Below are 19,974 nucleotides of genomic sequence, written 5' to 3' on the forward strand. Positions count from 1 at the left end.
CTTTTGATCTTGCCAGTAGATATGATTTTTTCCACTTTGTTAAACAGGGTGACAATCCTGATTGTTCTGCGGTGAAATTACACAGCAGTGTTGTCACTTTATACAGGGTCATCATAGTTGGACATGAAATCGTAGATGGACTTTAAGTAAGACTCAAACACATTCAAGCTTAAATCAGTCTAATCATTTTAAGCAGTTACAGCAAATGTTTAGGGCTGGATTCCAACTTCATGTGCATTGCAGCACACATAACACATGTAGATGTAAATGGGCCCACAGAGTTTCCATTTCACACTAAACTGCAGTGCATCAATGTGAGTATGCCACAACGGAAAGAAGGGGCTTGCGGCTTGGAATGGATTTTCATGTTGTAAAATAAACAGACAAGCTAAAAAAGGCCCAATATACAATAAGCACCCCTGTGTTATGTATTTTTTTTCCAACCCCTGTCATTTTTACTAGACAGCTTGACCTGCATGAAGGTGTGAAGAAAAAATATATTTAATGTGAAATAAAAAAGAAATTCACATAGTAAATACTATAAATGCTGGTATAAGCCACATACAGTTACCTTAATACAAAATGTTTACTATAGTGGGTGAAATCCTAATATTACCAAATGCTGTGTCGTTTACACAGAGGGGTTGTTTAATTGCAGGCAAATACGCTGTTCACTTAGCAAGGGAAATTTCACTTATTTTAATGAATGAGGTGAAATCTAACTTTGCAAAGAATACCCAATCATACGCAAGAATAATAATTGAAAAAAAAATAGTATTTTTGCTTGCACATGATTGGATGATGGATATCAATGGAGCTTCACCTCATTTACTAAACTAAGGGAAAATTCCATTGCAAAGTGAACAGTCTATTTCCCTTTTGTAAGTCAACCCCACAGTGTCCTTCAAAGCTTCGAAAGAAACACACTGTCTGAAACAGCTGTAAGCATTGATCATATGTTACCTACTGAAGCTTAAATACAGTGATCTGAAACATTGGTGAGTAGCGCTATATATTAGCTTAAAATTGATTGATGTTTATATTTGAGTTCTGTGCACCATCATGGAAAGGAAGGTATACGAGGACTGATATTCCCACATGTAACCACATTGATTACAGTTTTTATACCTCTCACATTGGGGACACTGATATTTGTGGCTGCATGGTTTCCCAAGTGTCACTTTTTAAGACGTTTATAAAAAAGAAATGGCTGCATTAACCAACTGTAGCCAGATTTACTACTTGCCATATTCCAGTTCAGTATTGAATCTGATTGGATGATAGGAGGCAACACGTAGCCAACCCATAATGCTTCTTTGTTCTTGTATACACTGATTAAACAGTGTCACAAGGTCAGTCAGTTTTGTTTATGCAAGTGTTTACAAAGAAAAGGCATTCATATGTGTACCTTTAAGTAGCATTATTTAATAAGCATAATAATGATCATAAAAAATGTTCTCTTTGCCTTTTCATAAAGGCAGTATATAATCATATTTACTTAAGGCTCATGCAGTAAATCATAAATTAAAGTTTTACCATTTTGACAAGATTGAGTTGCAATTTGTCCATGTCTGTTCATAGTTATCCAGAGTGCTGCCTGAAGGATTCCAGTGCTATCTGAGCAGTAGATAAAATGGAGAGTACAGTACAGTGTAGCAAGTCACTGATGTAAACTATTTACTCTTGTAAGGGCTACTGGAGTTGCTGCTTTACGTTACTGTGCATTTTACTCTGCAATTGCTTATCTTTTTAAAGAATGCTATTACTTCTTCCATTACCCATGGTGTGTGCACATATCTATATAGTCTCACCCTCTGTACAAACATTGCAGAGACAATGCCATCCTGCCAGTTACCATTTCTGTGAATGCTGTGTTTGGCATTATCTAAAGGCCGTTGCACCAAACCCTGATGCTAGCTTTGTGGTGGTTCCGACCCTGGAATCACCAGGACCGGACTTTTTCCCAGATGACAATGGTGCCTTGAACCATCCACAGCCCTATAACAAGGGCCTCCTTCTTTCCACGAAGTAAACAGTTCTTTGGCTTTGGAGGTACTGAAACCTACCATACTGGTTGCTTCACCACACAAGAACTATTTTGATACTTGCAGTGCATTGTATATTGAAAACAGCAGTGTTGTGCATGAGGTTACTCGATCATGAGGGTTCTTATCCACACTAGCACTGTGTGCTGATGCATTATCTGAATTATGCAAGTTAAAATCAATTCAAATCATTAGAGATTTACTGTTACTAAATTAAATAATTGCAGGTAAAATTAAGGTTATGCAAGAGTGCATATGCTTAAGCTAGGTTTGTCTTTCCATAATTGGTTTGTTTCATTCACATGTACTGAGCCCTTGAACTTGCTAGAAAATTTGACTACTCAAATAAGAGCAAATTCTATAGCACAGCCCCCTCCCTCCTTGCTTGGCATAGTCTTCTTTTCTGGGAGTGTATAATTACTTTTTGTGCTTACCCAGCTCCTTCACCCCTCACTTGGTATCTAACATTATAGGGAAGAAACTGTTTAGGCCTCAGGTGTATCTTTTTCTCCTAACTGATACGGACACTCACTCAACCCAAAAGTCCATCCATAGACATTTGATAAACGCAGCACTCCCTCTGTCTAGGAATGGATCAGCCAGGTTGACTACATATGTGAAATGGAAGAACTGATGTTTACGGAACAGGACAGATTAGACAAATTCCCCTCTGAGTGGTATTGTTGGAATTATCTTTCCCCCACACTCAATAGTGCAAATATTTTTTTATCTGATCACAACTAACAAAACTGTTGAGAACTCAGGGATTGCAGACACTGGAAAGATTGGAAGGCCTGGTGGGAATGAGCTGGGATGGATGTCGGGGTGAGTGGCCCCCCCTGACCATCTTCTACCCTTGAGTTTCTGTAACCTCTCCAGTTATTCTACAACTACTCCCCCACCCCTACTACCCTCACCCCTCTCTTTTTGTATTCCTATTTCTGTGATTAAGGATGTCCCTACACTCTACCTCACACAGGACACATCGCAAGGCCCCAGTCTTGGTCTCTCCCCCACACTCAGCAGATACAACATACAGAAGCTATTATACCTTAGAAGACAGGAGGAAGGGCCAGAAGAAACCTGAATCCCCTCTGAATGATGATTCTTTGGATCCTTGGCCTTTACCCTGTCATCAACCACATAGCCTATGAGATGGGACCTGAACACATTTAATGGGACTTTCTGCTCTGATATAATAATGTTATGATGTTTGTCTCTGCTCTCAGTGGGGAAACCTCCTCTTTGTAGCATTACTGTTAAGAAAGAAAAAAACCTATTAAATAAAGGAAAAAAAGATGGCAGTTCCCTGCATCGGTTTCTGGGATTTGGAGGTCTACCCAAAGGAGGCTTTTAGAGGTAAATCGCATGCATAGAATATGTAACATGCAAATATAATATCACTGAAAGATTCTTGCTAAAATAAATGGTCTGGTGGCAGGGTCTCATTAAAGAAACTCATGTGGCTGCTTTGTCTAATATTTTTGGATGGTTACATTGAGTCCTTTGTGTTTCAGGCATACTAGTCTGGTGATTGACTTGTTGCTCACCCATGACACTTTGACAAGCTGAGCGTGCGTGTGTGTGTATGTACCGTATTTGCCGGCGTATAAGGCGACTGGGTGTATAAGACGACCCTAATTTTCCACTTAAAACATGGTTTTGGGCTATACTCGTCATATAAGACTACCCCACTTCCGTGGCAACATCATTTAAAAACATCATGGATGGATGTGCGGTAATACTGTATGTACGGTAGCTTCCGCTACATACAATATACCGCGCTGAGCCAATCACGGCGAGCAATGTATTCTATTAATGAATACAAACCCTGCTTGGATTGGCAGAGGTTGTGTACATCGCTCGCCGTGATTGGCTCAGCGTGGTATACTGTATGTAGCCGAAGCTACCGTACATACAGTATTACCGCACATCCAGCGGGCTGACAGATTAGGTATATTCGTTTTGGGCCAACTTGGCCGAACGAACTAAAGGTATACATTGTATACCCTGTGTACAGGTGAAACTCGAATAATTAGAATATCGTGCAAAAGTTCATTTATTTCACTAATGCAGCTTAAAAGGGGAAACTAATATATGAGATAGACTCATTACATGCAAAGCAAGATAGTTAGGCTGACTGCTGACGGAACACTAAAAAAGGTACATGTTAGAGAACCCGTTAGGGGGACACCCTGTTAGTCAGGAACTGGTTTGAGTTTAGTTTATGGCTCCACTGAGCAGATTTTTTTTATGCTTTGTGCTTGCTCTTTTGCTGAATAAAAGAGAAGGGCAAATCCTGGTTGGATAGTTCCTGTGTGTCCCTGTCTTGTGAACGGTTTACCACTGAGTGTAAATACAGTACTGTGCAAAAGTTTTCAGCAGGTGTGAAAAAATCCTATAAAGTAAGATTGCTTTCAGAAATACAAGTGTTAATATTTTTAGCAATTAACGAAATGTAAAGTAAATGAACAGAAGAGAAATTCAAATCAAATCAATATTTGGTGTGGCCACCCTTTGCCTTCAAAACAGCATCAATTCTTCTAGTTACACTTGCACTCAGTTTTTAAAGGAACTCGGCACGTAGGTTGTTCCAAACATCTTGGATAACTAACCACAGATCTTCTGTGTATGTAGCCTGCCTCAAATCTTTCTGTCTCTTCATGTAATCCCAGACAGACTTGATGATGAGATCAGGGCACTGTGAGGGCCAAACCATTACTTCCAGGACTCCTTGTTCTTCTTTACACTGAAGATCGTTCTTAATGACATTGGCTGTATGTTTGGGGTCGTTGTCCTCCTAATCACATTCCTCCCTGATGGTATCATCTGATCATCTGTTGCATTGTTTCCTTGGCTGACCACCGTTTCTACGGTCCTTAACGTTGCCCGTTTCTTTGTGCTTCAAAAGAATTTGAACAGCACATCTTGAAACCCCAGTCTGCTTTGAAATCTTTGCCTGGGAGAGACCTTGCTGATTCAGTATAACTATCTTGTGTCTTGTTGCTGTGCTCAGTCTTGCCATGGCGTATGGCCAGCAATGAGTCCAGATCTAAGTGAGCACCATAGAGCATCATAGAGCACCTGCAGAGAGATATCAAAACAGCAGTTGGGAAAAGGAACCCTTCCAATCTGAGAGACCTGGAGCAGTTGGTGAAAGAGTGGTCCAAAATTCCCGTAGAGAGGTGTAAGAAACTAATTGATGGCTACAGGAAGCGATTGATTTCATTAATTTTTTCCAAGGGCTGTGCTACCAAATATTAATTGAGAGTGCCAATAATTTTGTTCAGTCCATTTTTGGAGTTTTAGGTGGAATGTGTCAGATTTGGCTTTTTTTTTCTCCACTTTTTTGTGTCATACCAATGCAGACAAAAGAAATAAACATGAAAATGCCTAAACATTTGTAATTGCAACAATTTTCTGTGTAAAGTGGTGCATTATTTGACAGACATGCCAGGGTGCCAATATTTTTGGCCATGACTATATATTTAGATAGATAGATAGATAGAGATAGATAGATAGATATATGTATATGTGTGTATATATATATATATAGTATATCTTGTAGCCATCACTGCATGGTAACATGTAACACAGTAAACACAATTAAGGTTGACCATTTCAAAGATTTGCCTGGAAGAGTTGCACAGGTTATTGATTAGAAAGCACCATATCAATAGTTTACTAGTGAGGAAGTAATAGGTGGTGTTCATTAGTGATAGGTTGACAAGCTTACAGTTCCGTGTAGTAGATACCTGGAACCATGCCTCTAGAGCAACACAAATTAAGCTAATGCTTCTTGATACATTTCAGCCCTTTACTTCACTGAAACAAACCCCTAATTGAAACACTTTAATATGTTATTATCAATTAATTGTATCCCAGGCCTACAGTTTCCGTGATTTTGCCTCTCTAATTAAACAAAAAGTTTAATTAAGCAGTCTAAAATATTTATAGTGTGGCTTGATTTCATATACAGTACTGGAGCTTAGTAAACCGCTTTTACAGTGTATTAAAACATAGCTGAATGGCCTCATCTTTTATAGCAGTTGTCAAGAAAATATAGGCCAGCACAGTAAAATGTATTGGCCTAATACATTGTCTGCATTTTATTAGGAGGAAGCTATGATGTACGGCTCTGTCAGCGCAGATCTATTGTTGGAGGGTTTGCACTATTTTCTCTGCTCTGCCATTAATTTATAGCAGTAAACAATATGTAGCCCTCCAACTGTAGCAAAGCAGAATCTTTTAATGAGGTGGATGTTATTACCACAATAAATCAGTGCATTCATGTTATGTATAATTCAAAGTGTGTATTCCCACTGTAAGTTCTCTGAGTAAGCTGATAGTGTATCACTGTCAGAGCCGTGCTCTACTTTTCTTTAAATATTCTTTATTTTTTTTATCATTTTGTTTGCAGATTGGGTGGAATTTTTTGTTGCAATTTTTTATTTTTTGCTTTCTTGAACTGCAATTTAGGGATGAATAATGTCCCAGCCTGCATGAGAAAGTAACGTGTAACAATTACATCAGGAATCAATAGTGCAGGTTCTGTGGCAGCATCGATCTGTGCATGATGCTGTTTTCACAAGAGGCAACAAAATCAGTCCTAATTGGTTTTAGTGGTATCTCCAAGAAACGTAATTCAATAATAATGATTAGAGGTGGGTGCTCAGTTGAAGAACTTGGAAGCATATAGTCATTTGTTAAAATGCTGCAGGGAGAATTACATTTTAGTGTTTATTTTATTTTCCATTAACTCTGCATTGTACGGATTGTTTTAAGTAATATACATCCTTGTATCCTTGTATCATTGGAACATGTATCCTTTAAACAAGATGCAACATTTAAAATACACTCCAGTCATAAATGAAACATTAAAATGCATAATGGAGTTTTTTTATGGCTTTCTTTTTGTTTAGTTTTTTAAAATCCAGGCTCATTTTGTAGTGCACCATTATGGCCTGTTGTTTAAAGTGAACCTAGACTCAGGCAATCTTATTGTTCTACCAATGCAAGTTAAGTTGTGAATGATGTAGCACTTCTGCAGCTGTTCTTTTGCCTAGGCCCACTTTGTTACCCATTCTGCACCACTGTAATTCTGTGATGCAACCACCATATTAGTGGAGGCACAAGCTAAGCAATTACCAGAACTTCTTCCATTTCCTAGACTCTGCCCTGTGAAGACACTTTCCATGTGGCCCAAAGATTAGAGGCAGGATTGGGCAGGGTATGTTTGATTATATAAAACTGCTGATTTCAGTCATTGAACACCCACCTTTGGATTTTAAATAGGGATGCACCGATACCACTTTTTTGGGTCTGAATACGAGTACCGATACTTTTTTTTTTTTTTAGTACTCGCGGATACCAATTACCGATACTTTTTCTTAAAGGGGCAGATATAACTTTTTTTTATGCCATCCTGTGCCCAGCCCACACCTGTAGTGTGGCACAGTTATATCTAATTCTGCATACCTGGCTGTATATTATACATTAAAAAATGTAATATACAGCCAGGTATGCAGAAATAAATATAACTGTTCCACACTATATGTATGCATTATGCACTACAGTGTTCGGGCCTTGACATGTGCTCAGCCTCATCCATTTTCCACCATATGGGGATACAAGGCTTAGTTAGATAGAATAGCAAGCAGTAGTGATTTTTTTTTTTTTTATAAACCTAATTGGCAATTAGGTTTATAAAAAAAAAAAAAAAATCACTACTGCTTGCTATTCTATTTGGATGAGGCAAATCATGGATGAGGCAGAGCACATGTTCAGACCAGAACACTGTAGTGCATAATGCATTGCATATAGTGTGGAACAGTTATATTTATTTCTGCATACCTGGCTGTATATTACATTTTTTAATGTATAATATACAGCCAGGTATGCAGAATTAGATATAACTGTGCCACACTACAGGTGTGTGCTGGGCACAGGATGGCATAAAAAAAGTTATATTTGCCTGCTGTAATGCAATTACTAATTGCATTACAGCAGGCAAATATAACTTTTTTTTATGCCATCCTGTTTTTTATGCTCAACATGTGCTCTGCCTCATCCATGATTTGCCTCATCCAAATAGAATAGCAAGCAGTAGTGCATTTTTTTTAAATTTATAAACCTACAGCAGGCAAATATAACTTTTGAGGCCATCCTGTGCCCACCCCCCATCCTGTACCCAGCCCCAGCAGTGCTGCTAACCTTCTTCTCCGTCGTCTCCGTCTGCTTCATCCCCTCGTGTCACAGCCTAGTCATCTGTCAATGCCGGCCTCTTCTCACGCTGATTGGCCGATTGGATGATTGACAGGCTTCCCCACCAATCACGAGTGAGGACAGAGGAATTGAAGGCGGGGTCTGGTTTCGGCCGTTCGCACAGTGGAGAAGGAGTTCCCGGCCATCTTGCATGAATGCAGACGCGGTCCTGTGTGCGGCGGTGGAAGATGGCGGACACAGGTACTCATTTTGGACATCAGAGCATTTGCACGAGTACCCATGCAAATACTCGGTATCGCGGCCGATACCGATGCTTGTATCGGTGCATCCCTAATTTTAAATATAGTCCTGTTGTGAGTTTTTCCTGCTGTCAGCACTTTTGTTTTCGGCAGCCCCAGTTTATGAGTTGTGACATTGCAGGCAAGGTAATCTATATCATACCCACTCTATGAACCTTTTACTATCTCTCTGAGTGAGGAGGATATTGCTGAACACAGAATCATGTGAACTTAGGAAGCAGATCCATCCTAATGCACATTTACTTATAGAAACTATATTTTTTGCTTAAAACTCAGATTAGGACAGATTGGCAGAACTTTATTACTTTAACAGGGCTTCATTGGCTTTTATGGTGTTAGAAGTTTACTGATTTCCCTTGGTGGCTGTGGTTGCTCTTTAAAGGACCCGTTTTCATTAGATAATTGATGCCCAATCAGCCAACGTCTTGGCTAACTGTGGGTCCGATGTGATTGCATTCTTCCACTGTAGACTATGTAGACTAAGAGGGGATCTCTTAATGGGCATATTGTTTATGTGAAACTTAGAGGGCTAATTGTTTAATGAGTAAAGGCATTTTGTAAACTACATAGCAGATACTTACTGGGTTTTGTTCTTTAAATTCGGACAAATTGTATTCTTCTTTGTCAATAAGATAAGTAAGCTAAAGCTGATGGCATTCAATGGTGCTCAGACCTAAGCCCTCATTCACACTAAGCGCTATTTCTGCCCAAAAAAAAAAAGCAAAGAAAAAACGCCCCCCCAAAAAACCATTTATTTTTATGGCCGTGTTCACATCTGATCGTCTTATCGCTTGTAGCAAAACCTCCATCACTTGAAGAAACTACATGTGCCTCTTTTTGGCAGGTTCTGCGCTTCTTGGCTCCATAGACTTCAATGAAATTGCACATTTGCTGCGTCTTTGCGCATGTTCTGACATTTTTATGCGCGTGTTATGCAAGTTTGTCCATTTACATCATTGTGTCATGATCTGCTTACAAAAACGCGTGTAAAAATTGCAAAAAAAACACCCAAAAATGTGCTGCACAAGACGTGCTAAAAAAGATGCAGACAATTGAAATAATAAATTGGCTTCTCTTCTCCCATGCACTTGGGCATGTGTAAAGGTGCCCATACACCAGCCGATTATCGTATGATAATCGCCGGTGATCCCACGATCGTACGATAATCGGCAGGTGTATGGAAGGCATGTAACCGTTTCTACTGTACAGTCGCTCGTCTTTTGTCTCCCGAGCAGGCTTGAAAACCCACGGAGAGTTGTACCATTGTCGGCGATTTAGTGGCGTTCTCGGGAGACAAATGCCGCACGGGCCGGTGTGCGCATTGGAATCATCGGAAGTCCTCCACTCAGCGGGGCGGGCTTGCGATGATCGCAAGTACGATCTGCCTGTCCAAGATGGGCAGATCGTACAAGCTTTTAATGACTTTGCAACCATCACACGATGAAAGTCGTGCGATGGTTGTAAGGTGTATGGCCAGCTTAACAGTAGTGTCCTCTCTATCTACTGTGGTTTTGTCCACAACCGATTGCAAAGATTTTGGCCAACAGTATATAGATGCTTTGTGATCAGACTTACCTGGTTTAGTCAAACAGAATGTTGCTGATACATTTTTTATTTGTCCTCAGTGAATTAAAGTGGATACAGCTGTTTTACCAGCTGCAATGAGCCACTGTGGAGATCTTCAATTATTTTCCTGTATTCCCCATGTTCCATGTAAACCCTGCAGGTAGCCTTACAGAAGACTTCTGATTCTTATCAGTTTTACAGGGATTGCTCTGTCCTCTTTCACACCAAAGAATATTGTCTATCACTGTACCCCGACAGAAGGATTCCGTCTACAGTAGATGGCTTTATTTAAAGGCCACATTAAAACAAATAGTTGTACAGGAAAGGTGTTTTCTTATATTGTTTAGGCAGCATAGTGCTGCATTTAACTGTTTTTGTTGGTACACGTAAGGGATACATTTTGATCTTTCTCTACTGGTGTGTGTATTTGCATATATGTGTGTATATATATATCTATATCTATATAGATATACAGATATATATATATCTATATAGATATACACATATGAAGCAACATGACTTTTGTATTAAGCCCTTCACACTTTTGCAATCACACATGCCTTTCAACATATCTAGACCCTTGTATGCACTTGTTTTATCACCTATAAGAGTTTATACTTTTTCACTACCTGAGAATAGGTGTATGTGTGTAGGTGTATATAATATCTTATTGTAATACTGGTATTTATGACCACATTTTCGTGTTCAACTTTCTTATGGTTCTCTCTTAAAAGCAATTTGTCTGTGCTTTCATTCCTTTGTCACTGTTAACATTGCTGCTGCAAAAAAAATGTAATAATCCAATAACTCAGTTCTGTGTTTATTTTCTAGCCTGTTGGAGCACTGAATCCCAAGCGAGCAGCCTTCTTTGCTGAGCGCTATGATTCATGGGAGGATGAACAAGTTCCGAAGTTTCAATATGGCACCCATTACTCTACTGCTAGCTTTGTTCTGAGCTGGCTTTTAAGAATGGTAAGTTATTCTTTAGCAGAAATGAACTAGATAGCCCTTGTTACCAGTAATGGATACGGGCACAAAATATTTTGGTGCAAAGACCTTCAATGCTGACAACAAATGTGAAGCTCTGTCTGGCATGTCTGTTCAGCTACCACGACGTATGGCTAACACTTCCCTGCCCTTAACCCTAATACTTAATCTACTCCAACATTAACCATTACCCTTAAAGTGGAACTGAAGTGAAAAAGTGAAGATTTGCAATTTTATAGGAAACATTCTGAAATGTTATTTGTGCCTTAAGTAGTACCCTGAAAAAAGTACAGGTTATCTGCAAAAACAAAATATAAATATAGAATAATATAATTAAAATATTCCTGATGAGAATGCCTGTGCACTCCTGTGTCTACAGTCTCATAGCTGTATATCTGTAGTGTGAGATCTAAGGCTCTGCCACCTCTAGTGTTGGGAGATTTGTGAAATTTGGTGATGCCACTGCTGTGATGATCACTGTTCTCACTATTGGAGGAAGCAAAACCCTTCCCCTACCAAGATGGCCATGTTCATACAGAGACACAGTGCAGAACAAACCATCATACATCAGCAATGGGGAAAGATTATCTGAAAGCAGAGCACAGACAATATTGGTGACTAGTTATTTGCCCTCTGCCTGCTTTTTCATGGGCACAGCTTATAGAGGTCTTTAACCTATTCCTGAAAATTAACAGTTAACCTAATACTTAACTCTTGAACTAAGGTTTAAAATGTACCCCCCCATCTTTAGACAACCAGTGAACCCCAAGAGATAAATTATTGCCTGAACTATCGTTACATACCTTATCAGGCCGGGACTTACCTTGCATGAAAATTATCCAAGCATAGCACTACAGTGCATTCGTGATGGTTCCGAAATTGTGGCATAACTTCTGTCTAAATGTGGTAATCACTTGACAAGGGTTAAATAACAAATATATCACCTCACAGCAGGTGAAGGTAGGATCAACCAGGGCTTGTATTATTCATTTCTAAACGACAAGATGCCTCTGGTATATGTCTATTTGATGTCCTGGCAGAATTATTGCGATGACAAGTTCTGTTTTCTCAAGAGCCTTGAAATTCTTGTATACTTGATGTTGGTCTGTATATAAATTAACCTGAAGTGTACTTTATCATTTTATCCTACTATTTTACTTCATGAATGTAAAAATCATACATAATTAGAGATAACAAAAAAAACTCATTGGTCAGGCTGTTTTTATTTAATATGGTTGGAGCCTACTACTTAATTTGTATATAGCATTTCACCTGAAGAAGTTGTTTTATCTGAAGGTCTTTGTTTTAAAATGCACTTTGCTTAAAGCCTTCATTTGCATTCTTGTCTATAGCCAAAGTAATTTATCTGTTTCTAATAATGGTAAGCAGCCATATTAAGCATCCTCTGTAATGCGTTGGTGTTGGATTAATCAGGAATTGTGTTTATTGATAGCATGTTGGTTTACAATAGTGCATGTTTCTGTAAACCTAAGAGGTAATTCATCTAGTAGAAAGTAATTTCTTTGGGAGAGCATTAGCAGCCTACCATTAATTAAAGCTTGTTACAATGGTACAAGGAGACATAAATCCTTGATATAATTTATGGTTCCTTGCTAATTTTAGGCAATTATCTGCTAATATGGGCTTAAGTGTGGTTTAACTAAGAGGAGGCTTTTAAAACCTTTAAGCATTTCTTCCAATCATAAATTTCAAATGAAGAAAATACAAAGGTGGTTTAAAGTATTTAATTTAAATAACGATCTGTATGGAGCTCCATTTCTTATTGATAAAGTTTTGCACAAATGCACTAACATGCATGTAAGAAATATTTTGTATTTGGTATTTCATTATTTTTAAGCATGTTTGTGTCAATTTACTAGGATTTAGAAATTCTTCTATATTTTGTTAAAAGGTTTCTATTTCTAAAATGTGAGGGCTGATGAGGTATAGCTAATTATAAACCAGGCACTTTTTATTTCCTAGTTCCGTGTCTTGGAGTTTAGCCTCCCAGCCAAAGCTAGCAATGTGAGTCAACCAAGACTGTAACATCACTTGGGGGCATTCCAGCTTGCACTGCTAGTGAGATGAAGCACTTTAATATAAAATTCACAAAAAAGACAACATTGATCAAGATATAATTTTTTTTTTATAGAGGTTGATTTTTTTTAATCATTAAGTTCTTGTTTTTCCTTTCTAGGAACCTTTTACAACATTCTTCCTGAATTTCCAGGGTGGGAAATTTGACCATGCAGACAGAACATTTTCTTCAGTTTCAAGGGCATGGCGTAACTGTCAGAGAGACACCTCGGATATTAAGGTAAATTCTTGGTGGATGTCTGATCTAGCCTTTTTGACGCATCATTTTGTGGATTTGTACCTTTTTATCTCGACACAAACTTATATAATGACTACTCAGATTTCAGATTGTCAATGTTATAGCCAATGTTTGCTCTACTAACGCAAGTGATTTTCCTTTCGCTCACTGTTCAGAGAGGTTCATTCTTCTATTAACTCTCAAGAAACCAGAAACTACAGTTATCCAGCACCTACTGATCCCCGTAGGTGCCCGATAGCTGGGAGCTTCCTGTATTCTCTTTCAAATATTGCTCTCTTTTCCAGGTGGAAAATAGTTTGTCATTTTTTATAGGCTTTTTAACATTTCAAATAACGTTTTTCCATCCCTGATAAAATACCAAACCTCAAATATAGTCATCATTCTGAACCTACCCCTTAAGATCACCCTAACCCCATAACTCTAAAGGTGCCCATACAGGGAATTCAAACTAATTGCATTAATGCATGCTGCAGTATTACTAATATGAATAAAATGTTTTATAGCAATAGAAAAACAGCAAAGACATGTTAAAATATGGTTAACAATGGCTTGATCCTTGTCAGATGAGCACTGCATTTAGATGGTCGAGCCCACTTACTGCATCATCAATAATATGTCCATGCACCCTTTTATACAGACCATGAAACATTCATACACAAAATATGTTTGGTTAAAACTGTTCTTTTTTACCACCACTTTTCGTTTATACTGGACTTTCAGAATAATAAAAAAATTTAGAGGTTAGATGAAGTTCAGTAAATCACTTCTAAATGATATACCTCAGGTCAAAAAAGACAGACAGCTGAGGAGTAAAGAGGGACAGAGGTATGTGGTTCCAAAAGAGCTACTGTCCCTACAAATTAGGGACAGCTGGTAGCTTTCTTACTTTACCTGTTTACCTTTTAAATAAGATTTGTAAGATTATACCCTGTAATATATTAATTTACCTGTACCATGTATTGGTCTTTTAATACATATACTTATGTATGCGTTTTTAACATTGTATAAATAAACCTCAGGTGACCTATCTTTGGAATCGTAAGACTTCCCCAAGACTTTAGCATTGATTGCTTGGCTTTATACGAACCTAGCTCACTTCCACATAAAGACACAAAGACTGTGGCCATCACATTTAAAAAAAAAAGACTGCTGTTGCAACTTTGAATTAGTTTTCACCTTGTAATTGGTATTGCATATCATAACATTGTCATACTAGTAGGGCGTCAACCCTAATGCACATTATACATTATAGGTCAAAAGGTATAATGCCATATTGAGAATAGATGTCATTGATGGCCTGCATCTTATTAAGCCACTTATATGGTTAAGTGGCAGTGATCAGCAATGGATCATGAAGAGCAGTTTTCTCTTGTTTAATTGGAAATAAGGAGTGTATTTAATTCTGATAGTTTAATTCCTGCTAATCCCCACTGTCCTAACTTTCACTATGCTAGAGTGACCATGCCCTGGATCTTATGACCACCATTATTGATAGTGTTTGCCTTGAGGCACCTGTCACATTTCTATGAACAATATTCTGGTGTGCGTTGTAGAGGACAAGTGTCAGGGTTTCTTGCCCTTCCTTGTCCAGTTGCCTGCAGCATGGCTTGTGCAGTGTTTCTGACACCATTTGTTCCTTTTGGCGCCCTCTTATGAACAAACCTGTTAACATCATTCGGCAATTACTAGCAAAACTTCTGTCAAATTCCTGTCTCAGGGTGCTGATGCAAACACCACTTCACTATTTAACCATCAGCTTGCCCATTCATTCTCTGCCCTTGCATGAGTTCTGATCTACCAATTGCTCTGCAGTTGTTCCTGTTCTCCTTGTATGACCCTAGCTCTGGCTTACTGATCTCCTGGTTCCAGACTCTGGTTATCGTTTCTGTTCATCCTGCTCTCAGTATTCCATGACTTGGTTTGGCTGACTACTGGCTTGGTACTGATGACATCCAGGACTTTCTCCATTGTGTTTTGCCATTTATGTTTGTTGTAGTTTTCAATAAACTCCTTTTATTTTTTAAACCTGCACTTTAAGTTTCTGTCTGGTTTCTTGGTTCCCTAACAAAAAGTGAGTCATTTCACATAATACATGTACCTCTGTACCTCCTTTTGATTTATTAAACTACTTACATAGCAGTCTTACATGTATGTACTACTGCTTTAAGTGGCCCTACACATACCAATTTGTGACAATTCATTATTGATCAACATATTGAACGGTGCAACACACGTGGTATTGTTCCACACTTTCCAAACAACCAAAACACAGGGCTGGATACATCTCAGAATCTATCTAGGTAGTCAATGCTCCCTAAAAATTGCAGTTGGCATCTTAACATTTGAGGGTTTTTTTTTCTAGTTGTGTCAATAGAGCTGATCATAAAATAAAAACCAGCTGGCTCCTGAATTCCATATTAATTTGTCCAACCCTGACAAATTATAAATATAAGTGGTCTGATAAAAACTATTATTTAATCCTATGTGAATTACAATTGATTGTGTCACGTATGCACAGATATTGGTCCATTCAAAAGCAATCAGCAAAATTCAACTTGACAGAGTTGAAATTGGTTAAGAGCTTACTAGGTTGATTAAATAGAGGGCCTTCTGTTTGCAATTTTTATACAATTCAATCAGTTTATTCACATTGAATGATGATATTAATATGACCATTGGTACAACATTGTGTTTATACTTTGTACTTTTTTAACTCTTTTTTTAACTTTATGTAGAATACTGTGTAAAAGTTGGCACTTTATACATAATGGAAAAAAATAATAACAAACTGGTTGCTTTGTTCCTCCAGGAGCTCATTCCAGAATTCTACTACCTCCCAGAGATGTTTGTCAACATGAATGACTACAATCTTGGCGTGATGGACGATGGCACAGTTGTTTCTGATGTTGAACTTCCACCATGGGCCAAATCTCCTGAAGAGTTTGTTCGTATTAGTAGACTGGTAAGAAGACTGATCACTTGCTGGCATCTAAGATTTGTGCCTTTATTACTTTAGTACATTTCTTTATGAGGTAACACGCATACACCCTATATCCTATAACAGCCATAACATATAAATGCATTTATCTTTACCGTACTGGCGGAAAAACAGGATTGTAGCCTGTTTGTACTCACTTGTGATTAGCCAGCATTCTATAACATGCAAAAGCTCTTGGTGTTTTATAAATCCTTACTGAGTGCTTTACCTCAAAACTATAAATGTACATTTTTGTGGACACTAAAAAGGGCAGTTTGTGTTTCAGGTCATGCTTGCATGCAAAGCCCTACTGTGATGGTCAGGCATTGTGAAATCCCTCTGCCAACCTCTTGCTTACTGTACCATCTTAGTAGAATTCATGATTGTTATGTTGTATGACACAATTGGCAATTACCCTGTCAGTGTCCTCTACCCTACATAGTATTAAAAGACACAGGACACTGGTTTGGTGATTAGTGTAGTGACTTTGCATTGCTAGGTCCTTGGCAATCTGCCACATAAAACCCACAATTCTAAAAAAGGCTGTTAGAATAAAGCAAAGCTGTTATAATAGAAGTACTCTGAAAATACTAGTTGCCCAGTAGTCATTGTGTTGCAGCGGTTTCATTCTTTTTAAGTGTCTGACTGAGAGACAGCTCTCTCTCTCAGGTCCGCTCATCTGCTCGGTGGGCGGGGGGGGGGGTTTCAGTAGCCACTCTGCTATTGGCCATTTCAAATTAAAATAGCCAATAGCAGTCTGGCTATTGCTCCTGGTTGCTTACATTCACTTGTCGCCTGCGGAAGCTATCTGGCAGGAGAATGGGGCTGCCCGGGGGGGATTTGGGTTGCTGCTGGGGAGGGGGGTGCAAGTAGCTTGTATTGCCTAGGACGCAAAATAGTCTAGCACTGGCCCGGCGCACAGCAAGTATGAAGTCTGGAGTTTTAACTTTAGTTTGAATTTATCTGGTGGCACATTCTTGGTCTGAGTGAGTGACTCAGATTATTTTTTCATAACAAGGGCAGCTATGACAACCTACATATGTCTCTAGAGTAACAGTAGACTCTAAATCAAAGAATAAAGAACAATACTTTCTTGCAATTTAATAGGGGATATTCTCCAGTGGTTTGTTGATGTTGGTAAAGTGAAGAAGAAGCCTAACATTTCAGTGGAGCTGTATTACTCTACACTACAAAATTTAATTCTTTATCCTGTACAGTTTGTCTTGTACACGTTAGGCTGAATTAGTCACTGGACAATCTCCCCTTGTACTTGCAAACAAGCCCTGCTAGTAAATCACCAAAGCATCTCACCGTGCAGATTCTGTGGCTGCATTAATGCTCTGAAGGACTCGCAGGTGCAGGCTTTTTTTTTTTTTAACAGGTATAGTTTTTATTGTTTTTTGTAAAAGACACATGACAAACCATAAACAACACATCAAAATAAATGCACATGCCATCACACAATACAAAAGCAGTACAAAACTATAATGCATACACAACATTAAGACTAAATCAAACAATCCTACATACATTATAAAACATAAGACTAAAGCACATTTAGCCGTGGATCTACCTCATCGTGTGCAGGCCCCTCCAATGGACTCACTATGAGGCCGGATCACAGAATGAGCACTACACAGTGGGAGGGGAAGCAGGAGGAGAGAGGGTCAGAATGGGGAGGGGGGGATGAGGGGGAGGAGAGAGACAGGGAGGAGAGGAGGGGGGAGGGGAGAGAGAAGGCTCCACCTCAGATCTCAGCATATCTACTCAAACCTATAGACAGGACAAGAAGGAATGCTCTCCTCTCCTATTCAGCCATCAGGTGCAGGCTCCAAAAATTGCCACACTCCGCAGTTCTCAAGCAGAAAATTCCGATTTTTATTGTAGTCCAACATAGTGCAAATATCACAAACGAACAAGTTCCCCAGTCAAATGAAATCCCCTCACGCGTTTCACCATTGTTGCTTACTCACCTCTGTGTAAGCCACATGGTGAAACGCATGAGCGAGTTTTAATTGTTTGGGGAACTTATTTGTTTGATATATGCACTGTTTTGGACTACAATAAACATTGGAATTTTCTGCTAGAGACCCCTGGAGTGCTGCAATTTTTGGAACAAGCCCTGCTAGCCTTTTATAATTCAGTACAGGTTTCCTTTCCTAAGCTTTCAACCAAATTGCCTTTGGTATATTGGATTGTGAGCTTGCACAGTGGGTCATTGAAGGTTATCTGGATAAGAGATGCAATGCAGTTGATTTACTAAATTAGCATGGACTGTTCACTGAGCAAAATATATTCGTAAATAAGGTGAAACTGTGTTCACTTTGAATACCCAACTAAGTGCTAAGGACATTTAAAAAAATTGATTTTTGCTAAACCATTTACTTGTGTTCACTTTGTTTAGTAAACTTACGCTTTGCAACTTAAACATTGCAAACTATACATAAACAGTGCACTCCTTTATTCAATCAAACCCATTGGAAAGACAATTTTCTGTGTCCACCTCTGCTTTTTATAAAAGCCCCAAAACCTCCCTTAAACTCTATTTAATGTATTTATTATGTGCTGCTACCTAGATCGGTACCAGAAAAAGTTCTCCTGAGGAAAGCATGCATTGAGATGTTTATGCTATAAAATGTGTTCACCCTTTCAATGCAACAATATGTCCGCTTGTGTCACCCCTGCAGTCATGATCAATGTCCTAGCTGTAGGTGTGAAAACCTGTGATTGACATGTCTTGCTTTAGCTACATTTACACATGTCAGCAAAATACTCAGTTCAGATTGTAATTAAAAGATCTGCCAGTGGTGAGGCATGCTGTTTGTGTACAAACAGCATAACTGAAAAAGAGCTCTCTCTAATGCTGCTGGCATGAAGAATTGATTTGACAAGAAAGCCTGCTGCCAAGCTCTTTCATACATTCTGGACTTTTAAAACCAAAAATGCCTATTTAGGCCATGTGTCTGTGCGGTTATCCAGACCAAGCTTCACTTTCCAGTTTTCCTCTGCCATCCCACAGATTATATGCAATGATTGCAGCTCCTGAAAAGCACACCACTTTGATCTGTGACCTTTTTGTGGTGCTAATCGGGTTCCCAATATCATTATACTCCTCTCATTAATCATATTTCCTGAAGCCCGTCAGGCAGCCAGACAGACACAGCCCCTGTTTTCAGGCCTGCGCTGGCAGGTTTGTGTGTTTTTGCCGATTATTATAGTGCTATACTTTGGCTTCTAACAAACCAGCCCCACATCAAGCTGTGTGCTACAATTAAAGTCAGATGGTCCTCAGGTTGAACAGGCAGATAATGTTGCAGCTGTCTGTCTTCCTGAAGCTAAACAGCACCAAGGACAGATGATATATAGGACAGTTCCATATGACAGATTGTACTGTATGGGGTCAGAAACTGGGGCTCAAAACATTAATTAAATGACATGCTTCTTTTAAAACGATTTGCCAAGGATTTATTCTTGGTGCTCAGTCGAATTACAGAGTAACCTCAAATAAAAGCTATAGCAAAAGATAATTCTCCAGGCTAT

General features: G+C 38.8%; 1 protein-coding gene across 1 annotated transcript in view; it reads left to right on the forward strand.

The window, feature by feature from the left end:
• Positions 1–19,974, forward strand: part of LOC108790936 (lipopolysaccharide-responsive and beige-like anchor protein) — a 493,639-nt gene that overhangs the window by 354,418 nt on the left and 119,247 nt on the right. Inside the window, exons 44-46 of the mRNA XM_018561299.1 lie at positions 10,967–11,107; positions 13,320–13,439; positions 16,267–16,419. Coding sequence (XP_018416801.1) covers positions 10,967–11,107; positions 13,320–13,439; positions 16,267–16,419 — 414 coding nt within the window. The remainder of the gene's footprint in view (positions 1–10,966; positions 11,108–13,319; positions 13,440–16,266; positions 16,420–19,974) is intronic.

The sequence above is a fragment of the Nanorana parkeri genome, unplaced genomic scaffold (genome assembly GCF_000935625.1).
Source record: "Nanorana parkeri isolate BGI_ZX_2015 unplaced genomic scaffold, ASM93562v1 scaffold514, whole genome shotgun sequence".
Classification (NCBI taxonomy): Eukaryota; Metazoa; Chordata; class Amphibia; order Anura; family Dicroglossidae; genus Nanorana; species Nanorana parkeri.